The 24683-nt window shown below is 46.6% G+C and overlaps 1 protein-coding gene across 3 annotated transcripts in view; it reads right to left on the minus strand.

The window, feature by feature from the left end:
- Positions 1–4037: 4037 nt before the first annotated feature.
- The window catches only part of LOC132396932 (guanine nucleotide-binding protein G(I)/G(S)/G(T) subunit beta-2), a 145637-nt gene continuing 124991 nt past the window's right edge, over positions 4038–24683 (minus strand). For all 3 annotated transcript variants that reach the window (XM_059975048.1, XM_059975049.1, XM_059975050.1), the window contains 6 exons: positions 22983–23046; positions 20722–20884; positions 19421–19487; positions 16297–16498; positions 13457–13673; positions 4038–9705 (listed from right to left, as the gene is read on the minus strand). In XM_059975048.1, coding sequence (XP_059831031.1) covers positions 9599–9705; positions 13457–13673; positions 16297–16498; positions 19421–19487; positions 20722–20884; positions 22983–23046 — 820 coding nt within the window. In that variant the 3' untranslated portion in view covers positions 4038–9598. The remainder of the gene's footprint in view (positions 9706–13456; positions 13674–16296; positions 16499–19420; positions 19488–20721; positions 20885–22982; positions 23047–24683) is intronic.

The raw sequence follows: 24683 nt of genomic DNA on the forward strand, positions 1-24683 counted from the left end.
CAAAATCATTTTTACAAACCTCCTTTGAATGTTCTCCAATGTCAGCACAATCTTTCTTAGATAAGGGGATAACTTCACTCAGTTTCATTTACCCCTACACGGAACTGTTCCCACAACCTATGGACTCACTTTCAAGAACTCTTTATCTCACGTTCTCAATATTTATTGCTTATTTATTTTTTCTCCTCTTTTTGTCTTTCGCACACGGGTTTTTCATTGATTCTATTACGGTTCTTGGATTTACTGTGAACGCCCACAAGAAATTGAACCTCAAGGTTGTATGAGACATATACGTACTTCAGTAATAAATTTACTTTGAACTCAACCTTTGACTCCTGAGCTAGTTTTCCACATGGAAAGGATCTATATAGGTGGCATGAAAGACCAAGATTTTTACTGTACACGTGACAATAAAAAACTAATTTACATTCGTGCAGACTCGAGGGGCCGAATTGTCTACTTCTGCACCTATTGTCTAATACGCGAGTATCTTGACCCGGACTGGCGAAGTGTGACTGGTTCCTGTCGTTCAGCACCGTGCATGGGGTTCCCTCTGCTGGCCAGGCACAGCACTGCGTTGTGCTTCCCGAGCTGCAGAGCCATAGAAAAGGGAAACAGACCCTTTAACCTACTGTATCGTCCAATGAGCTAATCACATCTACCTGTATGTGGCCCGTAGCTCTCTAAAGTCACGCACAGGCAAAATCCTCCCCACCATTGAGCACACGTATAAGGAGAGCCAGCATCGATTATCAAAGACGCCCATCATCCAGCCCATGTGCTGCCATCGGGAAGGAGGTTGAGGTATGGCCAAAATGTACTGCTCCCGGTTAACTGCAATCCACTCTATATGAAGACACATACTTACTGTGATAATAAATTTTCTTCAAACTTTGAACCTTCTCCTATCCACCCTTTTAAACTTTTCTAAAGTGCCCGCTTCCAACACTATTTAGAGCAGAGCACCACAGAACTGTATAGGTATTTCTGTCCACAATGGTGTGCCGACTGTTCAACCGATTCAAAATTCGATTTATCTCTTCCCTCTCAAACAGCCCTGCATTTTTCCCTTTCATCCAGCTCATTACTGGGTTCACACTCCTAATATACCCTCCCTGCCTTTGAGTGAAGAGGTTGTCCCCAATGTCCCCTTTACATATAGACCGTAAGATATACCAGCAGAGTTAGGCTATTTGACCCATTGAATCTGCTCTGCCATATCATCATGGCTGATCCATTTCCCTCTCAGCCCCAATCTCCTGCCCTCTTCCTATAACCCTTCATACCCTTACTAATCAAAAATCTGTCAACACCCAATTATTTGGCCTGCACGGCTGTCTGTGGCAACAAATTCCAGATTCATCATTCTCTGCCTATAGAAATTCCTCATGTTTTAAATAGACGTTCCTCTATTCTGAGGTGATGCTTCAGACTCCCCCCACCAGAGGAAACATCCTCTTGACATCCACTCTATCAAGGCCTTTCAACATTCTATAGGCTTCAATGGGAACCCCCTCCCCCATTTCTTCTGGATTCCAATGAGTACAGAGCCATTAAACGCTCCTCATATAAGCCTTTTAATCCTGGAATCATTTTTGTGAATCTCCTTTGAACCATTTCCAATTTCAGCACATCCCTTCTTAGATAAGGCGCCCAAAACTGCTCACAATACCCCAATTAGGCCTCACTAGTGCTTTATAAAGTAGTCTTCCTGAAATGAATGCTAAGGGTCCTCACTAATGGACACCACCTTCTTGAGGCAAGGCCTCTTGCAGATGTCCTCTATGGTGGGGAGGGTTGTGCCCATGACCTGGCCCGAGTATATGCCCCAAAATTTGTTGATTTTGCAGTAGTACATTGCAATACGTAACAAATGCTATAAACATACATATACAAGATGAATTAAGTAGTGCAAAAAGAACAAAAACAGGTTTCAGAATTCTGGTGGAGGGGAAGAGGCTGCTCCTAAAACATTGAGTGTGTGTCTTCAGGCTCCTGTACCTCCTCCCTGGTGGTAGCAATGAGAAGAGGGCATGTCCTGGATGGTGAGGGTCTTTAATGATGGATGCCAATTCCTTAAGACATGGCCTTTTGAAGACGTCCTCAGTGATGGAGCTGACTGAGTCTACAGCCTGGTGATCCTGTGCATTCCCCCATACCAGTCAGAATGCTCTACTCTTGTACATTTATTTTTTTTTAAATTGCAAGAGTCTATGGCGACATACCAAATCCTCAACAGACTCATTAAGTACAGCCACTGGCAGGCCTTCTTCGTGTTGCATCGATCTGTTGGGCCTAGGATAGATCCTCGAGATAACAGAGCAAGAGGGAGTGCAAGAGAAAATGGAGATCAAAAAGGGGAGGGGAGGAGGCAGTGAGTGGGAGACAAGGAAAAAGAGGGAGATAGAAATGGGGAAGAGAGAAATGGCAAAGAAAAAGGAGGAGGGAGGGAGGGGAAGGGAGCAGGGGGAGAAAGCAGTGATGTGGAGAGAGAGAAAGTGTTTTGAGAAAGAGAGCAAAGCAGAAAGGGGGAGGGGAATAAGATCATGTTCGGAGCAAACTTTACACAGGCAACTTCTCACACACAACCTTCATCTGGCTCGTAGGTCACAAGTTCAATCCTTGCTTGGCGCTCACCTTGCAGGCTTGAAGGAACCAGTTGGTGTTGGGAAAGCCTCTGAGACATTGGCACGTGTTACAATGAGCCCAGACCTATCTTCTCTCAAGAGCCTGACATCCAGAATTACAGGGACATCACTGCTTCCTCTCATCCACCTTTAGTGGAGGTCCACCAATCTCGTTTCAAAACTCTGCCCATGCCAACCCCTCCCCCTCCCACAGGACCAAATCCTCCCATAGAACGGGAATAATTTTGTCCATCCAACCTGTACCTATCAAAATCCAACCTTCAATCCTTGAAAGTGGGAAAGAGGTGAAGCCGGCCGACGGGACTATAGTGTAGCTGTACAGGACAATCCCCTGGAGGATTACAGAAACAACCATAGCATCGACTTTGGACGATGGAGACGGGAAGCCACCGATGGTCTATGCTACACTGCCAGCTAAAGACACAAGAAGAATAATCTGTGCCTGGAAAGACCCATCTCTGAAACTAATTTGTCCCCCTTACCCATTCTCCCCCCACTTCCGTCAACTACCCCTCCCCCAAATTCCGCTCCTTATCCACACACTGGGGGGAGGGGGGAAGAATTCATAATGGCCCGTACGCTGTCATTGGGAAGGTGGAGCAGTAGCCTCAGGACTCACACCACCAGGTTCAGGAACAGTTACTATCCTTCAACCATCAGGCTCTGCAACCAAAGGGGATAATTCACTCATCTTTACTTGTCCATCATTGAACTTTAGTAATCAAATTACCCTCATAATTAATTAACCTAGAGGCACGTACTCCTTTAGAGTGTGGGAGGAATCCGAAGCACCTGGAGGAAACTCACAATGTCACGAGGGAGGAGGAGGAGGGGGGTAAGGGTAAGAAACCAGGGGCACAATCGAACAAAGTTTCCACCTCCAGCCGGGAGAGAGGGAGAGAGAGAGAGAGAGAGAAAGAGAGAAAAACAGAGATAGAGAGACAGGCAAAGAGATACACAACACAGAATGTCGTTTTATTCCAATTCAAAGTCGAGAGTGAAAAATTCAAACTTCCTTTCCCCCATTTTGTCATTGTCTAAATGATGCAAAAACAATGGAAAAATCATATATATATATATCTGCTTCACCAGAACGTTGGAGAAACTTGTTGATTTTAAAATAAAAAACCCTGTCAGTCCCAGAAAAGATGGAATGCGCAGAATTAGGAAAGTTCGTTTTTTTAATTACTTTTATCTTTTAAAAACTTGCGATCAGTAATCTTAATCGGTAAGAATAAACCGATTCCAATTTTCCCTCCCTCCCTCCCCAATAATGTCAAAAAAACAAAACATCTACTTTTTTTTAAAGTTTCCGTCTTAGTTACAATGCAATCTCACTAAAACAAGTTAAAATCAGATACAGATAAATACAAACTCTAAAAACGAATGTAGGAATTTTTTTTTTTATAAATGCACGGTTCGTATCTTGTTACACAACATAGATATTTCCCCATTATAATGTGTTACCACACTATGCAGAGGTTGTTTCAATATATATAATATATACACACAAAGTAAAAGTGAGCGACAATAGACATTTTTTAAAATTTTGTTTTCTTAAACATTATCTTCCATTTGAAACACAAATAGCTTGCCTGAGGTGGAAGAGTCTGCACGCGGTTAATCAGGCACAGGAGGGAGTTCCAACTGTAAACTGGTGTGTGGGTGTCACCTCTTGAGGGGAGGAAGGAGGTACAGGAGACGCAGTGAAGGGGATGTTTGGTAAACCCTGTTAGGGTTGATTTAAAATACTTGAATCACTTGGGTCCACTAAGATGAAGTTTATTAGCAGCTTTTCATTCCTGTTCTCCCTCTCTTGCTCTTCTCTGGAGCCTGTAAGACAGTGGCTCACCCACCCAGCTCGTAACCTGGGACACAAAATGCTGGAGGAATGCAGCAGGCCAGGCAGCATCTGTGTCCTGAAGAAGGGTCTTAGCCCAAATGTTGACCAATTGATCCCCCCTCTCCGTAGAAGCTGCTTAGTTTTCTGAGTTCCTCCAACACTTTGTGTGTGGTTGCTTTGGACTTCCAGCATCTGCAAGATTTTTTTGGTGACACATTCAGCCTCCCAGCCATGTAGGATTAAATCCCTCCTAGCAGTGGTGACAAAGCAGCAGCTTCCCTATCAGGCTTGATGGGTTACCCTCGGGACGGAGGTCTCTCCCCAATTCTGGGGGTGGCGAGGTGAGACACTCACACATGCAGTGGGGAGAAGGGGGCAGTTTGTTCCACTACACGGTGCTCCCTTCCCTTAACTCTGGCTTGGAGGAGGCAGCTCAGAAACAGGCCCTCCGGCCCACGCTGACCCGCCCCAGTTACACATTACCATCAACTCCACTTCTAGCATATTCCCACTCACTACACATGAAAGGGCGCTGGAGTGGGAGGCAGTTAACCCAGCAACCTCACACATCATTGGGATATGGAGGAAACAGAAGCGCTAGGGGGGGGAACATTCCAGAAGTACTGGAGGTCGGGACTGAACCCAAATCTCTAGAGGTGGGAGACAACGCACCTTACCAACATGTAACCAGAGGCTTGCCCAGCAATCCGCATAGAGTCCTGGGCGGAGGGGGGGGGGGGGGGGGAGAAAGGTGAGGGCATATATCTCCCACCCCCCTACAGTGCGGACAAAGCTTCCTTGCACTAATACCATCAGCTGCATACATAAAATTAGAGCGTAGAGAAACAGGTCCTTCTGCCCAACTGGTCTGCACCTCATCTCATCTACCAGCATCATAGCCTCCAGACTTCCCTATCCACGTGTGACAACTGGCCCTCACAGCCTGTTCCATGCTCTCACCAACCCTGAGTGAAGAGGTTCCCCCTCAACGTGCTCTGAGGAACACGAATGCAGCGAGACATCCCAAGAACAAGGACCGCACCGAGAACAAAACTGCACTCTCAATACACTTTCAAAGGGACCTTGCCTCCAAAGAAAGGTCTGCAAGGAAAGAGGGTGGGGGCTGTGCTAGCTGGGTTATGGAAGTGGAACCCCTCCAGCTCGTTATTGCTCCAGTCTACTTCTAGTTGTCACCACAGCCCGGGGGCGGGGGGGGGGGGGGGGGCTCGATGGTGTTAGTGGGATGGCATTTACCACCAACCCCCTCCCCCAGTGATATGGCTCAGGTGGGGTTTTATTAGCACCAGTCGACTCAAGGCTGGGTGGTCCTGGGCGCAGTGACCACGATCCCCTCTGCACTGCACTGCACACTCAATGGTGCAACCTTCAGGAGTCCTCACTGCTGGCATTTGGGAGAAGGGTCACCAACTCCGCCCCTTTACACTGTGCGGGACTGCATTCAGAGAATCTGTCAACAATGGCGGTGGGGTCACCATCATGTTGTCAACCAGACCACTAGATTGACACAACTCTACAAGAGGCTGCAGAGGGCTGAAGACTTGTACAACCCCACCACAGGCACAACCCTCTCCGGCACCAAGGTCATCTTCATCCATCACTAAGGACCCCCACCATGTGGTGACATGCCCTCTTCTCATTACAACCATCGAAAAGCCCAAAGACCTGCATTCAATGATTCAGGAGCAGTTTGCTCCCCTCTGCTGTCAGCTATTTGATTGCAGGTTGCAGATTGGGAAGCTCCAAAAAAAAAGCTGGGAAGATCATGGTGGGATGCTGGAGGAAGGCAGGTATTAATGCTTGCCCAGAGAGGGAGATTATGAGGTAGGGAACAGGCAGAGCATGTCACAGATGCTCACACTCAGGATCAGGAAATGTCTGTCACACTACAAGACCTCTTCTTTAGATGCGAGGGAAACTTCCCTTGCTAAATGCTAATTACTTCTCACACAATAACCTCTAAATTATCACTTTTGTTTGCTTAGCAGGTAAGAGGAAGGGGGAGGGAGGGATAAGTAGGTAAGAGGGCAAAGAGGCCATTTGACAACCAACCACCAAGTATGAAATGGACAGCTGACAATGAAGAGTCTCAACCCAAAACGTTGATCGCCCATTTCGTTCCACAGATGCTGCCTAACCTGTTGAGTTCCTCTGGCATTTTGTGTACATTGATGCATCTTTGTCAAAGGTTTCCAGGGCTGAGATCGGCAAACTTGCTAAGATCGTTAACTCTAGGGTTTCTCTTCCACGGTGAGAGATGGGCAGGGACCAGGTGACCTACCACAAATGGGGACCGCGCTGCTTCACTCCACTGCACAGAACCACCCCCCCAACTCGCCCCACAGATCTGGGTACAGAAGGAGGGGATGCTTTCTGCCAGATTACAACACTACTGGCACATCCAGATGGGCCTGCAGCTTGCTTGGGCTGGATCTCTTGGCTAGGCAGAATGGCTGGTGTCCACCATGGGTCTCTGGTGGACACAGCAACACACGTGGTTGGCACAGAGACCGAACACCGAGCTTTATTATTCTTGGCACTGACACAGTTTCTATGTCATGGCCATATGTAGAGGAAAAAACAAGGTTTAGAGAGAGAACACTATACAAAATATGGCACAAAAGCAGAATTTTTGATGATTCAACAAGATATGCAATTACTTTCAATTATTCGAATACTTGCTGGGTATACAAGTTACCAAAAAATGCTTAAGGTTTGTTTTATCAGTGATCTTAGCACTCGGGTCTTTCATAATCAGTGCAAATCCCCAACCTCTTACCCAGTGCAAACAGTGTGGACCGGACTCCCTCACGAGGTGGGAGTCATCATGAAAGGGTCCACTTCCATGAGTGAGCACACGCTCAGTAGAGGTGAACAACTATGCAGTGCACCAGTGGGGTCAGGAGACCAAGTCTACTCTCCACACGCTGGGACACTGGAGGAAGACCAGTTGACAACACCCCCTGCCCTCTTGTTACTGGTTGGGAGGGAAAGAGAGAGAAAGTTGGGAGAGGGGGAACAGAGTGAGATAGAGGGAGAGTATGAGTGAGTGTTTGTGAGTGTGTGTGTGTGTGAGAGAGAGAGAGAGAGAGAGAAAGAGTAAGACAGAGTGAGAGAGTGAGTAAAAGACAGAGACAGAGAGAGAACAACGAGCCCAGCAGGAGATGGGAGGTCGCTACAGTGGGCAGGAGGGTAGTGCTGTTGGGGTCACTCACTGGTAGCTTCAGGCTGAGACCAAAGGAGGGGTGAACTGCTCCGTGCAGAGATGTGAGTGGGTGCCTCAGTTCCCTAACCAGGATCCCTGCACTCGTTCCATGCAAACGTACACACGTGCAGACACACTGTGACAAACAGATACACAGCACTCCACCACCAACTGTGATCAGCTCCAAGTGGACAGAAGCGGGAGCAGAGTTTCCCCATGGTTGGGGTGAAGAGGAGGGAAGCTTAATATGGACTATGAGCCACGAGCAAGGCTACAGTGAGGATGAGAGAGCTGGCATAGCAATGTTGCAGGTTCTGCCCGTACGAGCAGGCACAGGCAGTGTACAGCTCACCACCTACACTGGCTCTCCACGGTGTGATGATCAGACGAAGACTCCGCAAGGAAGGGACACAGTTTTACTATCCTCTGTACGAGCATGTGGGCCACGGGCAAGGGTCAGAATGCAGTAAAAAGCATCCAGAAGTGTACATGATGCTCAGATTCCAACCCCAGACACGAAGAAAGGCACAATACAGACTTAGGCCTTTCAGAATGGAGGTCTCCCCCTGACGCGAGACACTCACGCTGCGGTGGGAGGGGAAAGACAGGACAGTCTGTCTCACTACATGGTGCACCCCCTTAATGCTGGTTCGGAGGAGGAATGGGACAGCACAGACACATGCCCTTCGGCCCACAGACTCTGTGCTGACCGCCAACCACCCAGTTACACTGATCCTACCCTCACCTGCGTTAATCTCCCCAGATTCCACTCCTCACCCACACACCAGAGGGCAATTTACAGCATCTGATTAACCCACCAACCCCATAAGCTGCTGGGATGTGGGAGGGAACTGGAGCACTGGGAGAAACCCATGGGGTCACTGGGAGAATGTGCTGATTTCACACAGACACTTGCACGCACAGAGGTGGGGATTGAACTCAGAACTCTGGAGTTGGGGGGCAGTGGCTCTCCCTGGATGCAAGGGAACAGAGGAGGCACCTCAAAGAGGGAAAGCCATCTCCATTCCCTTACACTCTGCGTATTCAGTCAACCGAGACAACCCCACCACACCACCACCACAACAGAAAGACTTGCTTCTGTTTTCATTAACTGTATCACAGCATAGGAGCACCCACACAACAGAGAGAGTCTGTTCTCACAGGGCAGGGTTCTTAAATTACTCAACCATAGGCCCATCCCTTGGATTTAGCTGATGGTCACAGTGCTCAGTATGGGGAGAATGTCTGGCAGCAAGGGGGAGGGAGCACAGTGACGCGGGGTGAACATTAAGGCTCACCACCAGCTCCAAACGTTAAGCCGGGCATCAACAGTGCTCAAAGGATTAGGGGCACCTCTAAGTGAGAAATGTTTTAGTAACTGTATTCTGATAAGGGGAACTTCTGCACTCATACACATGGACACACACCCATACCGAAAGGCGGAGACTCAACGCCGGACATGCACTCACACACAAACTAAACGCAAACATAATGAATTAAATCCAATGACAATAATTAAATCAACAGCTCTCACGTCAAATTTCTTAGAAAAAAAAGAAGTAATTTCAACCTTGCTTCTGGGCACTCTATACACAAACTGATGGAATTTTTTTTTAAAAAGTATTTTTTGATGTTTTAAACAGACAAGCAAAACTTCACCTTCAACAGAGCACACTGGGAATCGGGGCGATTATCGGTGTGATTATGTATTTTCCAGTATCTGTTCTATCGCAGATACATCGACCCCCTCCTCCCCAATCCAAACCAGGTTAATTCTTCAAGGGAGGGGGAGAGAAGGAGGGTGATAGGTTTCAAATCTAGGAAAGATGCGTGTGGTGTGTGTATGTGTGTTTTTTTACACTGGGGCGGCACTTCACATCAGCGTTAGTTCCAAATTTTTAAGAAGCTGTCCCAAGATCCTGTCGCTACAGCCATTCCATCGTCCGTCACCCCCAGGCAACTCACTCTGTTGTCATGACCGGCCAGGACTCCTGTAGAGAGAAAGGTAGGGAGAGAGAAACAGAAGGAGAGAGGGAGGGAGGGTGCGAGGGAGCAAACAAGGGAGGGAGGGAGTGAAGGAGGGAGGAAGCAAGGGGGGGAATGGGAGGGGGCGAGGGAGCGGGACGGGAGGGGGAGAGGGAGCGGGACGGGAGGGGGAGAGGGAGCGGGACGGGAGGGGGAGAGGGAGCGGGACGGGAGGGGGAGAGGGAGCGGGACGGGAGGGGGAGAGAGAGCGGGACGGGAGGGGGAGAGAGAGCGGGACGGGAGGGGGAGAGAGAGCGGGACGGGAGGGGGAGAGAGAGCGGGACGGGAGGGGGAGAGAGAGCGGGACGGGAGGGGGAGAGAGAGCGGGACGGGAGGGGGAGAGAGAGCGGGACGGGAGGGGGAGAGAGAGCGGGACGGGAGGGGGAGAGAGAGCGGGACGGGAGGGGGAGAGAGAGCGGGACGGGAGGGGGAGAGAGAGCGGGACGGGAGGGGGAGAGAGAGCGGGACGGGAGGGGGAGAGAGAGCGGGACGGGAGGGGGGAGAGAGAGCGGGACGGGAGGGGGAGAGAGAGCGGGACGGGAGGGGGAGAGAGAGCGGGACGGGAGGGGGAGAGAGAGCGGGACGGGAGGGGGAGAGAGAGCGGGACGGGAGGGGGAGAGAGAGCGGGACGGGAGGGGGAGAGAGAGCGGGACGGGAGGGGGAGAGAGAGCGGGACGGGAGGGGGAGAGAGAGCGGGACGGGAGGGGGAGAGAGAGCGGGACGGGAGGGGGAGAGAGAGCGGGACGGGAGGGGGAGAGAGAGCGGGACGGGAGGGGGAGAGAGAACGGGACGGGATGGGAAAGAGAACAGGAGAACAGGAAGGGAGGGAGAGAGAACAGGACGGGATGGGAGGGAGAGAGAATGGGATGGGACGGAACAGGATGGGGGAGAGCGAGCCGGATGGGAGGGAGGAAGGGAGAGAGGGACAGGACGGGAGAGTCGGACAGGGGAGAGAGGGTGGGATGAGGGAAGAGAGGAAGGTGATGCGGAGTGGGGGGGGGGGGGGGGGGAAATGTAGATCAAATTAGCCTGATTCTGTACAAATACTCTTGGTGACACCTGCATGGTCATTAGAGGGGGCACTACAGGGTTTAAAAATATTAAAGTGACAAAGTGATTGGGAAACCTGGAGAGAGTGGATGTGGGAACATTTGCATCCCCAATTCCCTTGAGAGTGATTTGCCTCTACTGCCTTCTGTGGTAGAGAGTTCCACAGAGACATGGCCCTCCCACTGAAGACATTCCACAACTCAGTCCTATAGGTCTCTCTGTACATGGTGAGACTGTGACCCCTGCTCCAGATCCACTCCAGCCAAGTGAAACATGTCCAATGTGAACTTATACTGATACTGAAAGGCTTGCATAGAGTGGATGTCTCTACCAATAGGAGTGTCTAGGGCCCGAGGTTCTCTCTCACATTGCCCCCTCCAAACTATAGTGGGAAAAGCTGGGAATTAAAGCCTTTTGAAAAATTTCTAGGATGGTTTGGAAACAAAAATCTTGCTTACATTGTAATTCTGGCCTTATGGACTTCCTCTGGAAGCCAAGTTATTCGATACACAGTGGATTCCGGTTAATCAGGCCACCAGTTAATCAGAGTAGCCACTTATTTGGGACACTCTGCCACTTAACTGGGGCAGGAGATAGTTGCTGAGTAGTTTCTAACTAGTGTTAGTCGTGTGTACTTGTGTGGCCATTAGGCCCTACATAGTGGTTAGAGCAAACAATTCTTAAACAGCGTCAATTGCGTGGGTTTGTGTTCAAAAGCCCAGTGATTTTTGTCACTGATAGTGAGTGAGAAATAAGTACTGAGACTATTCAGAACTGTTTTGCTCACTGTGGTTTCCAGCATTCAGGCTTGGAGATACCAGAAACAGCCAGGAGTGGAAACGTGCTGATTTCACTATTTCAAACAAGTTAAGAACTACGAAGGATTTGAAAGTATCAGCAATCATCTTGAATGTTACAAGGCAAGTGAAGATCTGGAGGATACAATCATCAAAAGCATTGTGTGAAGGCAGTGCATTGTCTACAGTAGGTGTCTGTGCTGATTTTGTTCACTTACAGTCAAAAGAACGGCAGCGTACACTTTTGAATTCCTCCATCAATAACTATTAGGAGCTAAGAAGTAGTTTTATAGTAATGTAGTAGTATTGATAATGTTCTAATTTGTTCTGTATTTCATTTAAATACATGATTTGTTACTCAATTAGAAGTAGTTGGTATTTTTTTAATATACTTTTTTAAACAATTTCCATGAAACTTGGAGTAGTTGGGGCAGTTGCTTAATTGGACCAAGTAACCGGAATCTACTGTATTTAAATCAGAGGTTAACAGGTTCTAGGTGAATAGAACCTGGTGGCACAGTGACATCAGCGCCGGACTCCAGAGCAAAGGTTCCCGAGTTCGAATCCAGTCGGGCCGCTGCCAGACACGCTTTCCATCCATGCCGGGTTAAGTGTCGAGCTCACAACTCGGCCTCGTTAAAAAAAAACACTGCTCTGTGAGAAGGACATGGGGGACCACTCACAGAATCTTTCCTCCAAGCCAACCACTTTGAAAAAAGTGGTCGCCGAGGCTCTGGCAGAGTATGGCACACAAAAAAAAAGTCACAGGAGGATGGGGTCAGGAGGGATCATAAATCAGCCATGAACAAATGGCAGAGCACACTCAATGGGCCGAATAGCCTAATTCTACTCTGTCTTATGGTCAATTGGGTGGGCTTCACAAATTCATTGTGTTTCCACAGTTGTTGAGTCCAGCTGCTAGGTGGTGCTATAGAGCAGCATTCTGCTGTTCCTCATTTGTGCGTCAAGGTGTCTGTCTGCACTATTCCTGAGGAGAATGGCATTAACTGGGTTGTTTCAATGACCCCCGATGCCTCAATCGTGGCCTGAAGCACTACTGTTTCATGTCACCAAGTCTATAGGTGCAGCCTACCCTTATGCCACATGGAAATCACCACTGTGATTCCCAATGTGCCATGGATTAGAGTAACCATTTTAGGAATTCAGAAATTCATCCGACGATAAGTCTGAGGGATATGAAAGGGGTGGGGGGGGGGGGGGAGCCGAGATTTCAACACAATCCACCCTTCCTTACTGGTTGAGTTTGAAAGCATGTCATAGTTAGCACACAATTCTACCAGACAGCATTACCGCCTGGAAACAGTAACTAATGCTGGAGGAATACTTTTTTCTTTTAAAAGCTGAGATTGAGGAATTTTTTTTATTGATGTTAACAACAATATAAAAGTCTGCATAATATATGAAACATTTATTTTGCATCTGTACTAAGTGTAAACATATCTACAAGGCGCACATTTAAGGTGAAAGGGGGAACGTTTAAAGGAGACACAAGATGAATGGAGGTTAATGTTTAAACAAGTTTGAAGCTGCATCTCAAAATAAAAATGAGCAGGGCAGGTATTTTTTTCTACACAGAGAGTGGTGGGTGCCTGAATTCACTCTCAGGGGTGGTGGCGGAGGCAGGTATGATGTGGCATTCAAGAAGCTTTTAGATACGGTACTGTGTAAAAGTCTTAGGTACATACCTCTAAATATAGCTAGGGTGCCTAAAACTTTGGCACAGTACCACAGGTAGGTGAGTGTGCTGAAAATGGACATACAGACAAAAAGGAATTAGGGGTTATTATGTTAACTGGTATTCAGGAGCCTTGGCATGGCCTGGGGTCCATGCTGAAGACTGAAGACTTACCAGCACGGTCGCCCTTCATGGAGTCCCAGATGTTGCAGTTGAAATCGTCGTATCCAGCCAGCAGGAGGCGGCCACTCTTGGAGAAGGCCACAGATGTGATGCCACAGATGATGTTGTCGTGGGAGTACATCATCAGTTCCTGGTCAGCCCGCAGGTCGAACAGCCGGCAGGTGGCATCGTCCGACCCTGTGGCAAAGGCATTCCCATTGGGGAAGAACTGTAGAGCAAAGGGGGTGGGGGAGGAGAGAAAGGCGGGAAGATAGGGTGGGAGGCAGAGGAAGGTGGGATCAGAGGGTTATTGAGAGTAGGGGGTGCCAGGGGAGTTCAGAGCACAGCAGGGGGGATTAGAGGGAGGAAGATGGGGAAAACAGAGGGAAGGAGGGATGTGTCAGTGTGGGGAGAGGGCAGAGGGAGGGGTTGGGAATGAGTAGAGGGAGAGAGGGAGAGATACTTGTTAATAGGTGACTGGTTACACCTTCTCAAGTAGATTGCTACATTAACCCTTGTGGTCTCAACCTATCAGAGATACTCCCTTCATCTTATCCACCTGCCACTTCCTCCTCTTCTCTGCTGATGTGCTTTCCATCTTGTTCACATGCAAGACGATAGATGCTAGAATCTGGAGCAACGGGCAAAATGCCAGAGGAGTCCAGTGGGTCAGGCAACATGTGTTTTTTTTTTTGGGGGGGGGGGGGATGGTCTCTTGACATTTAAGGCCAAGATACTTCCATCGTCCAACCAGACGAAGGTCTTGACCTGAAACGTCAAGAGCCCACATTTTTCCCTCACAGATGCCGCCTGCCCCACTGAGTTCGTCCAGCATTTCATCCGTTACTTTCTACCGTTCGTTGCTCTGATGGGTTACTCCCATTTTTCTCTCTCCACAGATGCTGCAAGTCCTGCTGAACACTCCTGATCTTTCATTTTAATTTCAGATTTCCGGCGTCTACAGTTCTTGGTATCTGCAGCAAGGTATCAATCAACAAGTGAACCCTTCCCTCACTTTCTTCCGTCCATTCCCATCACTCTCAACCAGTGGGGTAGGGCAAAGACCACTCAGACTGATCTGCATTAGTGCCTTTGTAGACATGGGGCAGGAGGAGGGAACTTGATCCCTGGCAGCCTGCTCAATATGAGCCTGACTGATCCTCAGTACTGGGTCCCTGTTCTCTCCTGAAGCTCCTCGATGGCTTCTGTATCTAGAAATCTCTCCCTGTAACAAAGACATTTTGCAACCCTACCTACCTACCTACTTTCTGTGGTAGAATATGAAACATCGAACTGTACATCACAGTACAGGCTCTTCGGCCCATAATGTTGCGTCAACCTACTCTAAGATCAATCTAATCCTTCTCACCCACAGCCCTGCATTTTCTTTCAGCCATATGCCTCTCTAAGTCTCTTAAATTTCTCTAATGTATCTGCCTCCATCACCTGCACTGGCAGTGCATTCCATGCACCCCCATCACTGTTTTAACAAAACATCACTCTCCTGATGTAGAAATTTCTCTTCTTCTCAACCCTAAAGGCTTCTGCACGTCCTGAGACTGCGCTTACAGTTTCAGATGCACTCCAGCCAGGTGGAAACATCCTCCCTGTGCCAGCTGAATCTATACACATCTCACTGAAGCCTACCTGATGAGCCTCAATAGAGTGAATATGGGGAGTCTGGAATCCGAGGACACAGCTTCGGGATAAAGAGAAGCCCCTTTAGAACTGAGATGAGGAGGAATTTCTTCAGCCAGAGTGGTGAATCTGCAGACTCCTTTGCCACAGACAGCTGTGGAGGCCAATTCATTGGATGTAGTTAAGGCAGAGATTACTGGGCTTTTGATTGGTAGGAAGGTTAAGGGCTATGGTGAGAAGACAGGAGAATGGAGCTGAAAGGAAAAAGATCAGTTGCGACTGAATGGTGGGCAAGACTCAATGGGCAAAATATATCTCCTAATCTATGATTTCATTGAGATTTCTTCTGAATGTACAACTAAGCAGGTGCTACACCTTGCCCAAGGGTGACCGGTAAGCTAGCGGAGGGAAGGACTGACCTACACTTTCTTTGGTGGAGATGCATCTCCATCCTGTCACCCTAAATTAATTTTAAAAAAACATCAATGTCAGGATGAAATTTTCAACCCATTCAATGCTTGGCAGCCTTTTCACTGGGTGGGGGAAAGCAGGACAGATTTCCACTGCCCTGGGCATGATGAGGTAGTGTTTGACATCACTCACTCTACTTTCAACATCAGACACACCCTACCAACAAAGGAACAAAACTTCTCTCCAAAACAATGACCGTCACTTGCACTTGAGTGCAATTCTTAGAAGCCACTATTAACCCACACACCCTCAGGGACAGTAAATGACATATGTTCTCGTTCCTATCAACACTTTAATAATCAAAGTTACCATCTGCATGAGGGGTTTGGGGTTTGACGTTCATGTTGTCATCTGTGTGATTTGTTTTTATTGCGTGGGGGCGCAGAGTGGGATGGTGTCCTTGTTGCCATTTGTTTTTTCTGTGTTGGGGGGGGGGTTTGATGTTTTTCTTTGAACAACTTCCATGGTTTTCTTTGTTTCATGGCTTTCTGGAAAAGACTAATCTTAGAGTTGTATACTGCATACATACTTTGATAATAAATGTACCTCCAATGTTAAGGAATTGCATGAACAACCTGTAGAAACAGTCCTCACAGTTTAACAGGCATGCCAACCAGGATGCCCATCTAAGCCAGTCCCATTTGCCCTCACTCTGATCCATTGGTGCCCTGTGTTGGCGCATCTTCCCCTCCGCTGCAGGCAACCCATGCCCTTCCCAACACGTAGCCACTGGCCAAGCTTACACAGACGGCGTTGATGTCCGACTCATGACCGGTGAAGGTCTGTCGACACATGCTGTCCCGCACATCCCAGAGCTTGACTGAGGCATCACAGGCACCCGACACGAATGTTTTGAAGTCCGGGGAGAGGGAGAGGCTCATGACGTCTCCGCTGTGGCCCGTAAAGGTAGTTGTTTGCTGCCCGGTCTCAATATCCCACAGAGCGCTGTGGGGGAAAACAACATTTACAAACAGATCAATACATTTGGTCCCCTCATTATCGGAAGGACGTGGAAGTATTAAAGAGGGTGCAGAGATTTACCAGGATGCAACCTGGATTAGAGAGCATGTCTTATGAAGCTAGAGTGAGTGAGCTACTAGGGTTTTTCCTCTCTGGAATGATGGGGGATCAGAGCTGACAATATAAGGTGTATAAGATGATAAGAGGCATTGATAGAGTGGACAGCCAGCACCCTTTTCTTCCCAGGGTGCCAATGGCTAATACAGGAGGGCATAATTTTAAGGCAATTGGAGGGTGAGAGGTGACAATAGAGGTGTACAAGATGATAGAGGCATAGATCGAGTTAATTAGCTAGAGACTTTTTCCCAGGGCATAAATGGCTAATAGCTCTCAAAATCCAATCTTACATCCCCATCATGAGAGGTGAAAATGGGTAAGGCTGGCCAACAGGGCTCTGGTGAAGCTGTATAGGCTGATACAGTGGATTACAGAAACATTGATAAACTCCAGCCATACCATCAACTTTGGATGGTGGAGACGGGAGGTCATCAATGGCCTGCAGAGGGCCCAAGTAGGAGAAGGAGAAGAAATGGCTAATACAAGGCGACATAATTTTAAAGCGATTGAATGAAAGTGAGGTAATTTTTATTATACACAGAGAGTATTGCATACATGACATACACTGCCAGGAGTGGTGGTAGAGGCAGATACATTAAAGACATTTAAGAAACTCTTAGATTGGTACATAGTTGAAAAAAAAATGCGCTTTGTGGGAGGGAAGGGGTTAGATGATCTTGGAGGTTAAAAGGTTGGCTGAAGGGCCTGTACTGTTCTGTGTTCTGATACCTGGTGAAGCAGATTGCAGCACACCTAAGACTACACCCTTATATCCACAGATTCTAAATAACAAACCGTAATAGACCACAAGCCATTTATTTTTATTTAATATATTTAGAGATACGGCATGGTAACAGGTCCTTCCAGCTTAATAAGCCCACACTGCCAAATTACACGCACACGACTAACTATTAACCAGCAGGAATGGAGCTGCTGGAGGAAACCTACGTGGTCACAGGGAGAACGTACAAACTCCTTACCGACTGTGGCAGAACTGAACATGTAATAATGTTACACTAACCACTACACTACAGTACTGCCCCTTAGGTGCATCAAGTCTGCTCCACCATTCGATTATGGCTGATTTATTTTCACCCTCACAACCCTTCTCCCCATAACCTTTGACACCTCCACTAATCAAGAACCTATCAACATCCGCTTTAAATGTACCCAGTAACTTGGCATCCACTGCCTTTTGTGGCAATGAATTCCACAGACCAATCACCCTCTAGCTAAAGAGATTCTTCCTCAACTGTATTTAAATCGACATCCATCTATTCTGGTCCTAGGCTCGCCCCCTAGAAACATCCTCACCACATCCACTCTATCTCAGCCTTTACAGTAATTCTCAGCAAGTGGTTGAAGATGGCAGAGCCACAATTGATGTTCATTCCTACTCTTGGGAGGGCCAGAATTAAGCTAATTTCACTGATCCTGACTGCACATGGTGCATATCCCTCCACTCCCTGCATGCTCATATACCTTTCTAAGAGCCTCTTACGTGCCTCTATCTTACCTGCATTTTTCTAGAAGCTTCTCTGTAGGCTACTTCATAGGTATTTATCATCAGAATGTCTTTGTTTTTTTTTCATCTAACCTGAGCCAGTTCTTCGTATAACATGACCACATCTTCTTTGTTCCTTTACTTGCTTGTTCTTTGTTCTTTTAATAATAAGCAGTCATAACCAACAGATTTTATGGCTCATTCGTGATTTCTAAAGAAACTTTGGAACACAAGATCACTGGACCCAACAGAAATATATTGCCATTCCTTCAGACACTATTCCTTCCCTAAGACAGAATTCCTTCCCTATCGTCCCACACGTCAAGTACTGCAATGGTTCAAGATGACGGATCTCCACCAACTATTTCATACCTTCTCTCAACTTTTTAGGGTCCAATTTGACCCAAATCCCCTTACTGCCTTGTTTGGTATTATTGCAAATGAAGATATAACTTTAAATACTCCTAACCTACAGTTTTTAGTTTTTACCTCTCTTTTAGCAAGAGCAATCTTGCTTAAATGGAAGGAGTCTACCCCTCCTACACATCTTCAATGGCTACGTGATATTATGTGGTATTTAAATTTAGAAAAGATCTGCTGCTCAGTCTTAAATTCGAAACAATCTTTTTATATTTGGGGACCTTTCCTAAATTACTTTTCCAATTTATAAAATTGATCAGTGCACAGACTTTTATGTATATTTTTATCTTCTCTTCTTAAATGAATTTGTTTTTTTCCCTAATTATCCATTGTCATCCATCAGCTTTTTTCTTTGGTAGTTGGTAGGGAGTTGACTTTTTTTTATATATAAAAAAATTTCTTTTATGATGTATGACCTATCTTTAAATTTTTGATTACAGAGTGGTATACCTTTATGTGTTATGCTATAACATTTTGATCAATTTTATTACAACATATGAATGTACACAAGTTATGTTGAGATGTATCTATGTGTTGCACTCCATAAATCTTCTGAATAAAAATATCGTAAAAAGAATGAAAAGATGGCAGATCTCCACCTTCCCCTGGACAACTAGGGATGGGTATTTAAATGGTGACTCTGCTTATGAAGTGCACATCCCTTAAGGGAATGAAAAAATAAATCTATCAGCATTATCTCTCAGTTGTTCCCTCATATGCTTGTCCGGGCTCCCCTTAAATGCTGCAGCATGACTTGCTTTAACCAATTCTGCTCTCTGCTTTGCGTACAATCCAGGACACTCTCTGTCCAGGGAGAGAACATTAAAGCACTGCCACCCCCACCCACGAGTTGCTAGCATACTCACCAGGTTGTATCACCAGAGCTTGTGACAATCTGGTTATCATCCAGGAAACGGCAGCAAGACAAATAACCTACGAGAGAATGGACAAGGAGGATGAGCAGGGCGGCAGTCACCATTGGGCGATGGAAAGAAAATATTCCCTCTCTCACTGCAGATTTATCATGCATACATCGAAGCACACGGTGAAATGCATCAGTCGCGTTAACACACATCTGGGCAGCTCGCAAGTGATGGCACATATTTTGGTGCCAGCAGACAGTATTGTGTCTTAGTCACATAAAGAGCCTATAAAAAGCATTCACCTCCCCCCCTTGGAAGTTTAATATGGTTTATTGTTTTACAACATTGAATCACAGTGGATTTGTCTTTTATTGACACTCATCAACAGAAAAATACTCTTTCCTGTCAAAGTGAAAACATCTCTGCAAAGTGATCTAAATTAATTACAAATATAAAACACAAAATAATTGATTGTATAAGTATTCACCCCTTTCAAGTTAGTATTTAGTAGATGCACCTTTGGCAACAATTACAGCCTTGAGTCTCTATCAGCTTTGAACATTCGGACGCTGAAATTTTCCCCATTCCTCTTTATAAAACTGCTCAAGCACTGTTAGATTCCATGGGGATCGTGAGTGAACAGCCCTTTTCAAATTCAGCCACAAATTCTCAACTGGATTGAGGTCTGGACTCAGACTTGCCACTCCAGGACATTAACTTTGTTGTTTTTAAAGCCATTCCAGTGTAGTTTTGGCTCTATGCTTGGGGTCATTGTCTCGCTGGAGAAGAAATCTTCTCCCAATTCACAGTTCTCTTGCAGTCTGCATTGGGTTTTCCTCCAGGATTTCCCTGTATTTTGCTGCACTCATTTTACCTTCACAAGCCGACCAGGGCCTGCTGTAATGAAGCATCCCCACAGCACGATGCAGTCACCACCATGCTTCACAGTAGGGACGGTGTGTTTTTGCTGTGAGGTGCCTGGCTTATGCCAAACATAAGGTTTAGTCTAATGGCCAAAAAATAATTCAATTTTGGTTTCATCAGAGCATAGAACCTTCTTCCAGCTGACTTCAGTCTCCCACATGGCTTCTGGCGAACTCTAGCTGAGATTTCATGAGAGTTTTTTTTTTCCAACAGTGGCTTTCTCTTTGCCACTCTCTCATAAAGCTGTGACTGGGGAAGCACTCAGGCAACAGTTGTTGTATGCACAATCTCTCCCATCTCAACCACTGAAGCTTGTAACTCCTCCAGAGTTGTCAAAGGTTTCTTGGTGGCCTCCCTCAGTAGTCCCCTTCTTGCCTCACCTGTGTGACCTGGGAGCTCCCTGCTCACTCGCACGTTCCCCTCGCGGGTCTTTAAGCTGTAGATGGAGCAGATGTTGTCCAGGCCACCACAGGCAACGTAATTACCAGATGGGGCATAAGCACAGGTCATAACCCAGGACGACCGGAGTGGAATGGCGTGAACCTGTGAATAAGAAACAAGTTGATTGGAATGGTTCAGGTTCAGAGAGGGGTGGGAGAGAGCTTTGATTCACATCATCCACCCAACAAAGACACCCCCCCCCCCCCCCCCAATTCAGGTGATGCCATCTTCCTGTAGCTACCAGTAGTCAGGAGGCACAAAAGTCTTAAGTTCCACACCGTCTGACACCACAGAACATGCATCAGAGAAATGGAACTTTAATTCCGTCTCCTCTGTACACTGACCACCTACCCTCTCCACTCTCAGTCCTGCCGCAGCATCTCGACTCAACACTTGACACTGCCTTCCACCATCACCACAGATGCTGCTCAACCTGCCGAGTTTCCCAGCAGATGGTTTGCAGCTTCGATTCCAGTGTCTGCCATCTTGTGCATCTCTATGCTGTATGAATATAAAACTACCCTAAGGTCTGTTCATTTGTTACGTGCTGTGTTGTATAATCGCAGTCTTTCCATGACCATGATTGTTTTTGGCAAATTTTGCCTCAGAAGTGGTTTGCCATTGCCTTCTTCTGGGCAGTGTCTTTACAAAGTCAGGCGACCCCACCCATTATCAATACCGTTCAGAGATTGTCTGCCTGGTGTCACAGGTCACATAACCAGGACTTGTGATATGCACCGGCTGCTCGTACAACCATCCACCACCTGCCCCCATGGCTTCACGTGACCCTGATCACGATAGGGGAAGGGCTAAGCAGGTGCTACAAGAGTACCCAAGGGTGGCTTGCAGGATAGCAGAGGGAAGCAGCATTTTACACCTCCTTTGGTAGAGCACATCTCCACCCTGACACCCAAACTAAAATATCAACCAGATTAACTCTGTTTCTTTCTCCACAGTGTTTTTATTTTAGACTTTCAGTCTTTTGTGCTTTCTCAACAAAATATGATCGAGTTGGCGCTTTACAGTCTGTCAGTTTATAAATCCTTGGGTCAACGCACAGTGGCATAGCAGTCAGCAGAGCAGTTTACAGTGCCAGCAATCAGGGCTCAAGTCCTACGGCTGTCTGTGTGCATTTTCCCTGTGACCGTGTGTTTTTCCTCCGGGTGCTCCAGTTTCCTCCCACATTCCAAAGACGTACGGGTTAGGGTTAGTGAGTTGTGGGCATGCTATGTTGGCGCCAGAAGTGTGGCGACACTTGCAGGCTGCCCACAGCACAATCGTCTGAATGTGTCCATCATTAATGCAAATCACCGTATGCGACGAGGGGTGGGCTCATTCAGATTGCTGCTTCAAGACCTAACTCTGCACTGAACTCTCTTTGCTGGCCTCAATTCAGAACGCTATTTGCTTGCAGTTACTGTCTGCGTGATGCGCTTTTCTCTCTGCACATTGGGTGTTTGACGGTTTTTTTTTCTAAAATGGATTGAATTGGGTTTCTTTGTTTTGTGGCTGCCTGTTAGGAGACGAATCTCAAGGTCATATAACATACACACACTTTGATAGCAATTGGACTTTGATGGTTTGATGTACGTGACATTTTAACTTTGCCTCTGCTTGAATCTTGCGAAAATCAGAGAGGAGACCAAGTGAGGCCAAAGATCACTATTTACCACGAGAGACACTGTGTGAATTTATTTTTTAAAAATCACATTGCATCGTGCATTTTTTTTTGCAGAGAAACAGAGATAGAGATCCCATTGTGCTGCCAGTGGTGGGGGAAGTAACCATATCAACGTTCAAAAAGGTCCCATTGTGACGCAGAGTGAAGGAGCAACAAGTGACCCTTTATCGCAGTTCATGAGCTCACAGCAACTCCACTCCCCCTGCAAGGGAGGGAATGCAAATCTCATCTGCTCCATCAGGATTTTTTAAAAAGGGCAACATACAAAATGCTGGAGAAGCTGACTTCTTCCCCCTTCCTTTCCAGTCCTGATGAAGGGTCTTGGCCTGAAACATGCACCATTTATTCCTTCCCATAGATGCTGCCTATCCTGCTGACTTCCTCCAGCATATTTGTGTGCATCACTCAGGAACTCAGCAGGTCAGGCACCATTGACGGATAGGACATTCTGGGCCAAGAATGTCAGTCCGAAATCACAGGGATTAGAGGACAAACAGGGGACATACTGCAGAATCTTACCTTATTTGTTGTGTAGCTATCCCAGATAATTAATTTTCCATCCTGAGAGGCGCTTACTAACAGTCTGTGGGATGAACACAAAGAAGAATGAATCACAAAAACAATGAAAGCAAAATCAAACAAGTCAGCAAGAGAATGTGAGCATTTCCAATGAGGTCTTGAGAAATCCTTTGCTTTTACATCAGTTCCTGCACTGCAAACCTCTTTCGCCACCCTCCCAACTGGACAGGAGAAAAATAAACTATAATTTCCATTCAATGCCTTCAGTCAGTGCTCTGCACTGCAAACTTTCTCTACTCAGTAAACAGTCATAGCAACACTCTATTTTGCCCTACAATGGACTTTTCTTCTTAAAAAATGTATAATTTATGTTTTTCTTGTGAATGTTGGGCCTCTGATGCTGCAATGCCACTCACAAACACATCAGCGAAGTGATGATGATGCAAAATGGCGACTCCTTTGCTTGCATCTTCAGAAACAGCTCTATTTCTATCTTTGATATGTATTTTTTTCCCTTTCAAAGTTCTTTTGAAGACCCTGACCTGGAGTTGCACTCTTGACTTTGGTTCTCTGTGGGAATGGGACCCGCTCTTGGGGCTTCATGACCGGCTGCATTTTGATATCCCAAGGGCGCGGCCTGGAAGACTAACCCAGGTGCTGGATTTTCATGGCTCTGGAGATGAGCTGATTCAAGGCTGGTGCCCCTGACTGAGGCGTTGCGGGAGAACGCACAACATCAAGAGCAGCAGGTTAGCAGCTGTGGGCTGTATGTCCAGAGACCTGAATTCTGGGGCCGACTCTCTGGGTGCAAAGCTCGGAGAAAGCGACACAACAGACTTTTAAGATCATAAATCAGCAAGTTGTTTGTTACATCTCCCCTCTCGCTGTGAAACAGGACACCTCTTTTTCCCTTATTAGGGAGAGAGATGGTATGTTGAATTACCGTGTGAACGAGTAGTCTTTGGGGCACTGCAAGTGTCTTTATTGATGCTTTGCTGCATGCTTGAGTGCTCGGTGGGGGACAACGATGCTTTTTTTGCTGGTGGGGGTTGGTTACTGCCTTGTTGCCACTTCTGTGTGGGGAGGGGAGCTGGGAGGGGGGGCTTTGGATCTAACGGTTAACAGTCATTTATTCTTTAGGGCATTCCTCTGTTTTCATGGATGTTTGTAAAGAAAAAGAATTTCCCGATGTATATTGTATGCATTTCTCTGACATTAAATGTACCTACCTATTGAAAAAAAATTATACACATTTCATATATATATGTCCCTTTTCACTCTATTCAATTTAATTTTTAAAAATATATATAATTCATTATTATTATTATTATGTATTGCAATGTATTGCCACAAAGCAACAAATTTCATGACTTATGCCAGTGATATTAAACCTGATTTGGATTCTGAAGTGCTTCGACTAAATAGCCATCAAAATTGTGTTGCGTGTCATAAAGGAATCCACGACTGCAGGCCATCAATATGTAATAAATACCCCCATGGCAGTAATAATACTGAGATAAAGAGCAAGCCTTCCTGCTCATCCTCTCAATATTAATACATGCACCAATACAGTATTACAGTAATAATTCTCCACTATCGGCTCTTCCAAACTTCTTCCAAGTTATTACACAAGTTATGCTGCATCTTTTCCGTAAATTTTTTACTTGGAGGAAGACTGATTTCGACTCCTTTTCTAGGTGT

This window comes from Hypanus sabinus, chromosome 7 (genome assembly GCF_030144855.1).
Source record: "Hypanus sabinus isolate sHypSab1 chromosome 7, sHypSab1.hap1, whole genome shotgun sequence".
In the NCBI taxonomy this organism is placed as follows: domain Eukaryota; kingdom Metazoa; phylum Chordata; class Chondrichthyes; order Myliobatiformes; family Dasyatidae; genus Hypanus; species Hypanus sabinus.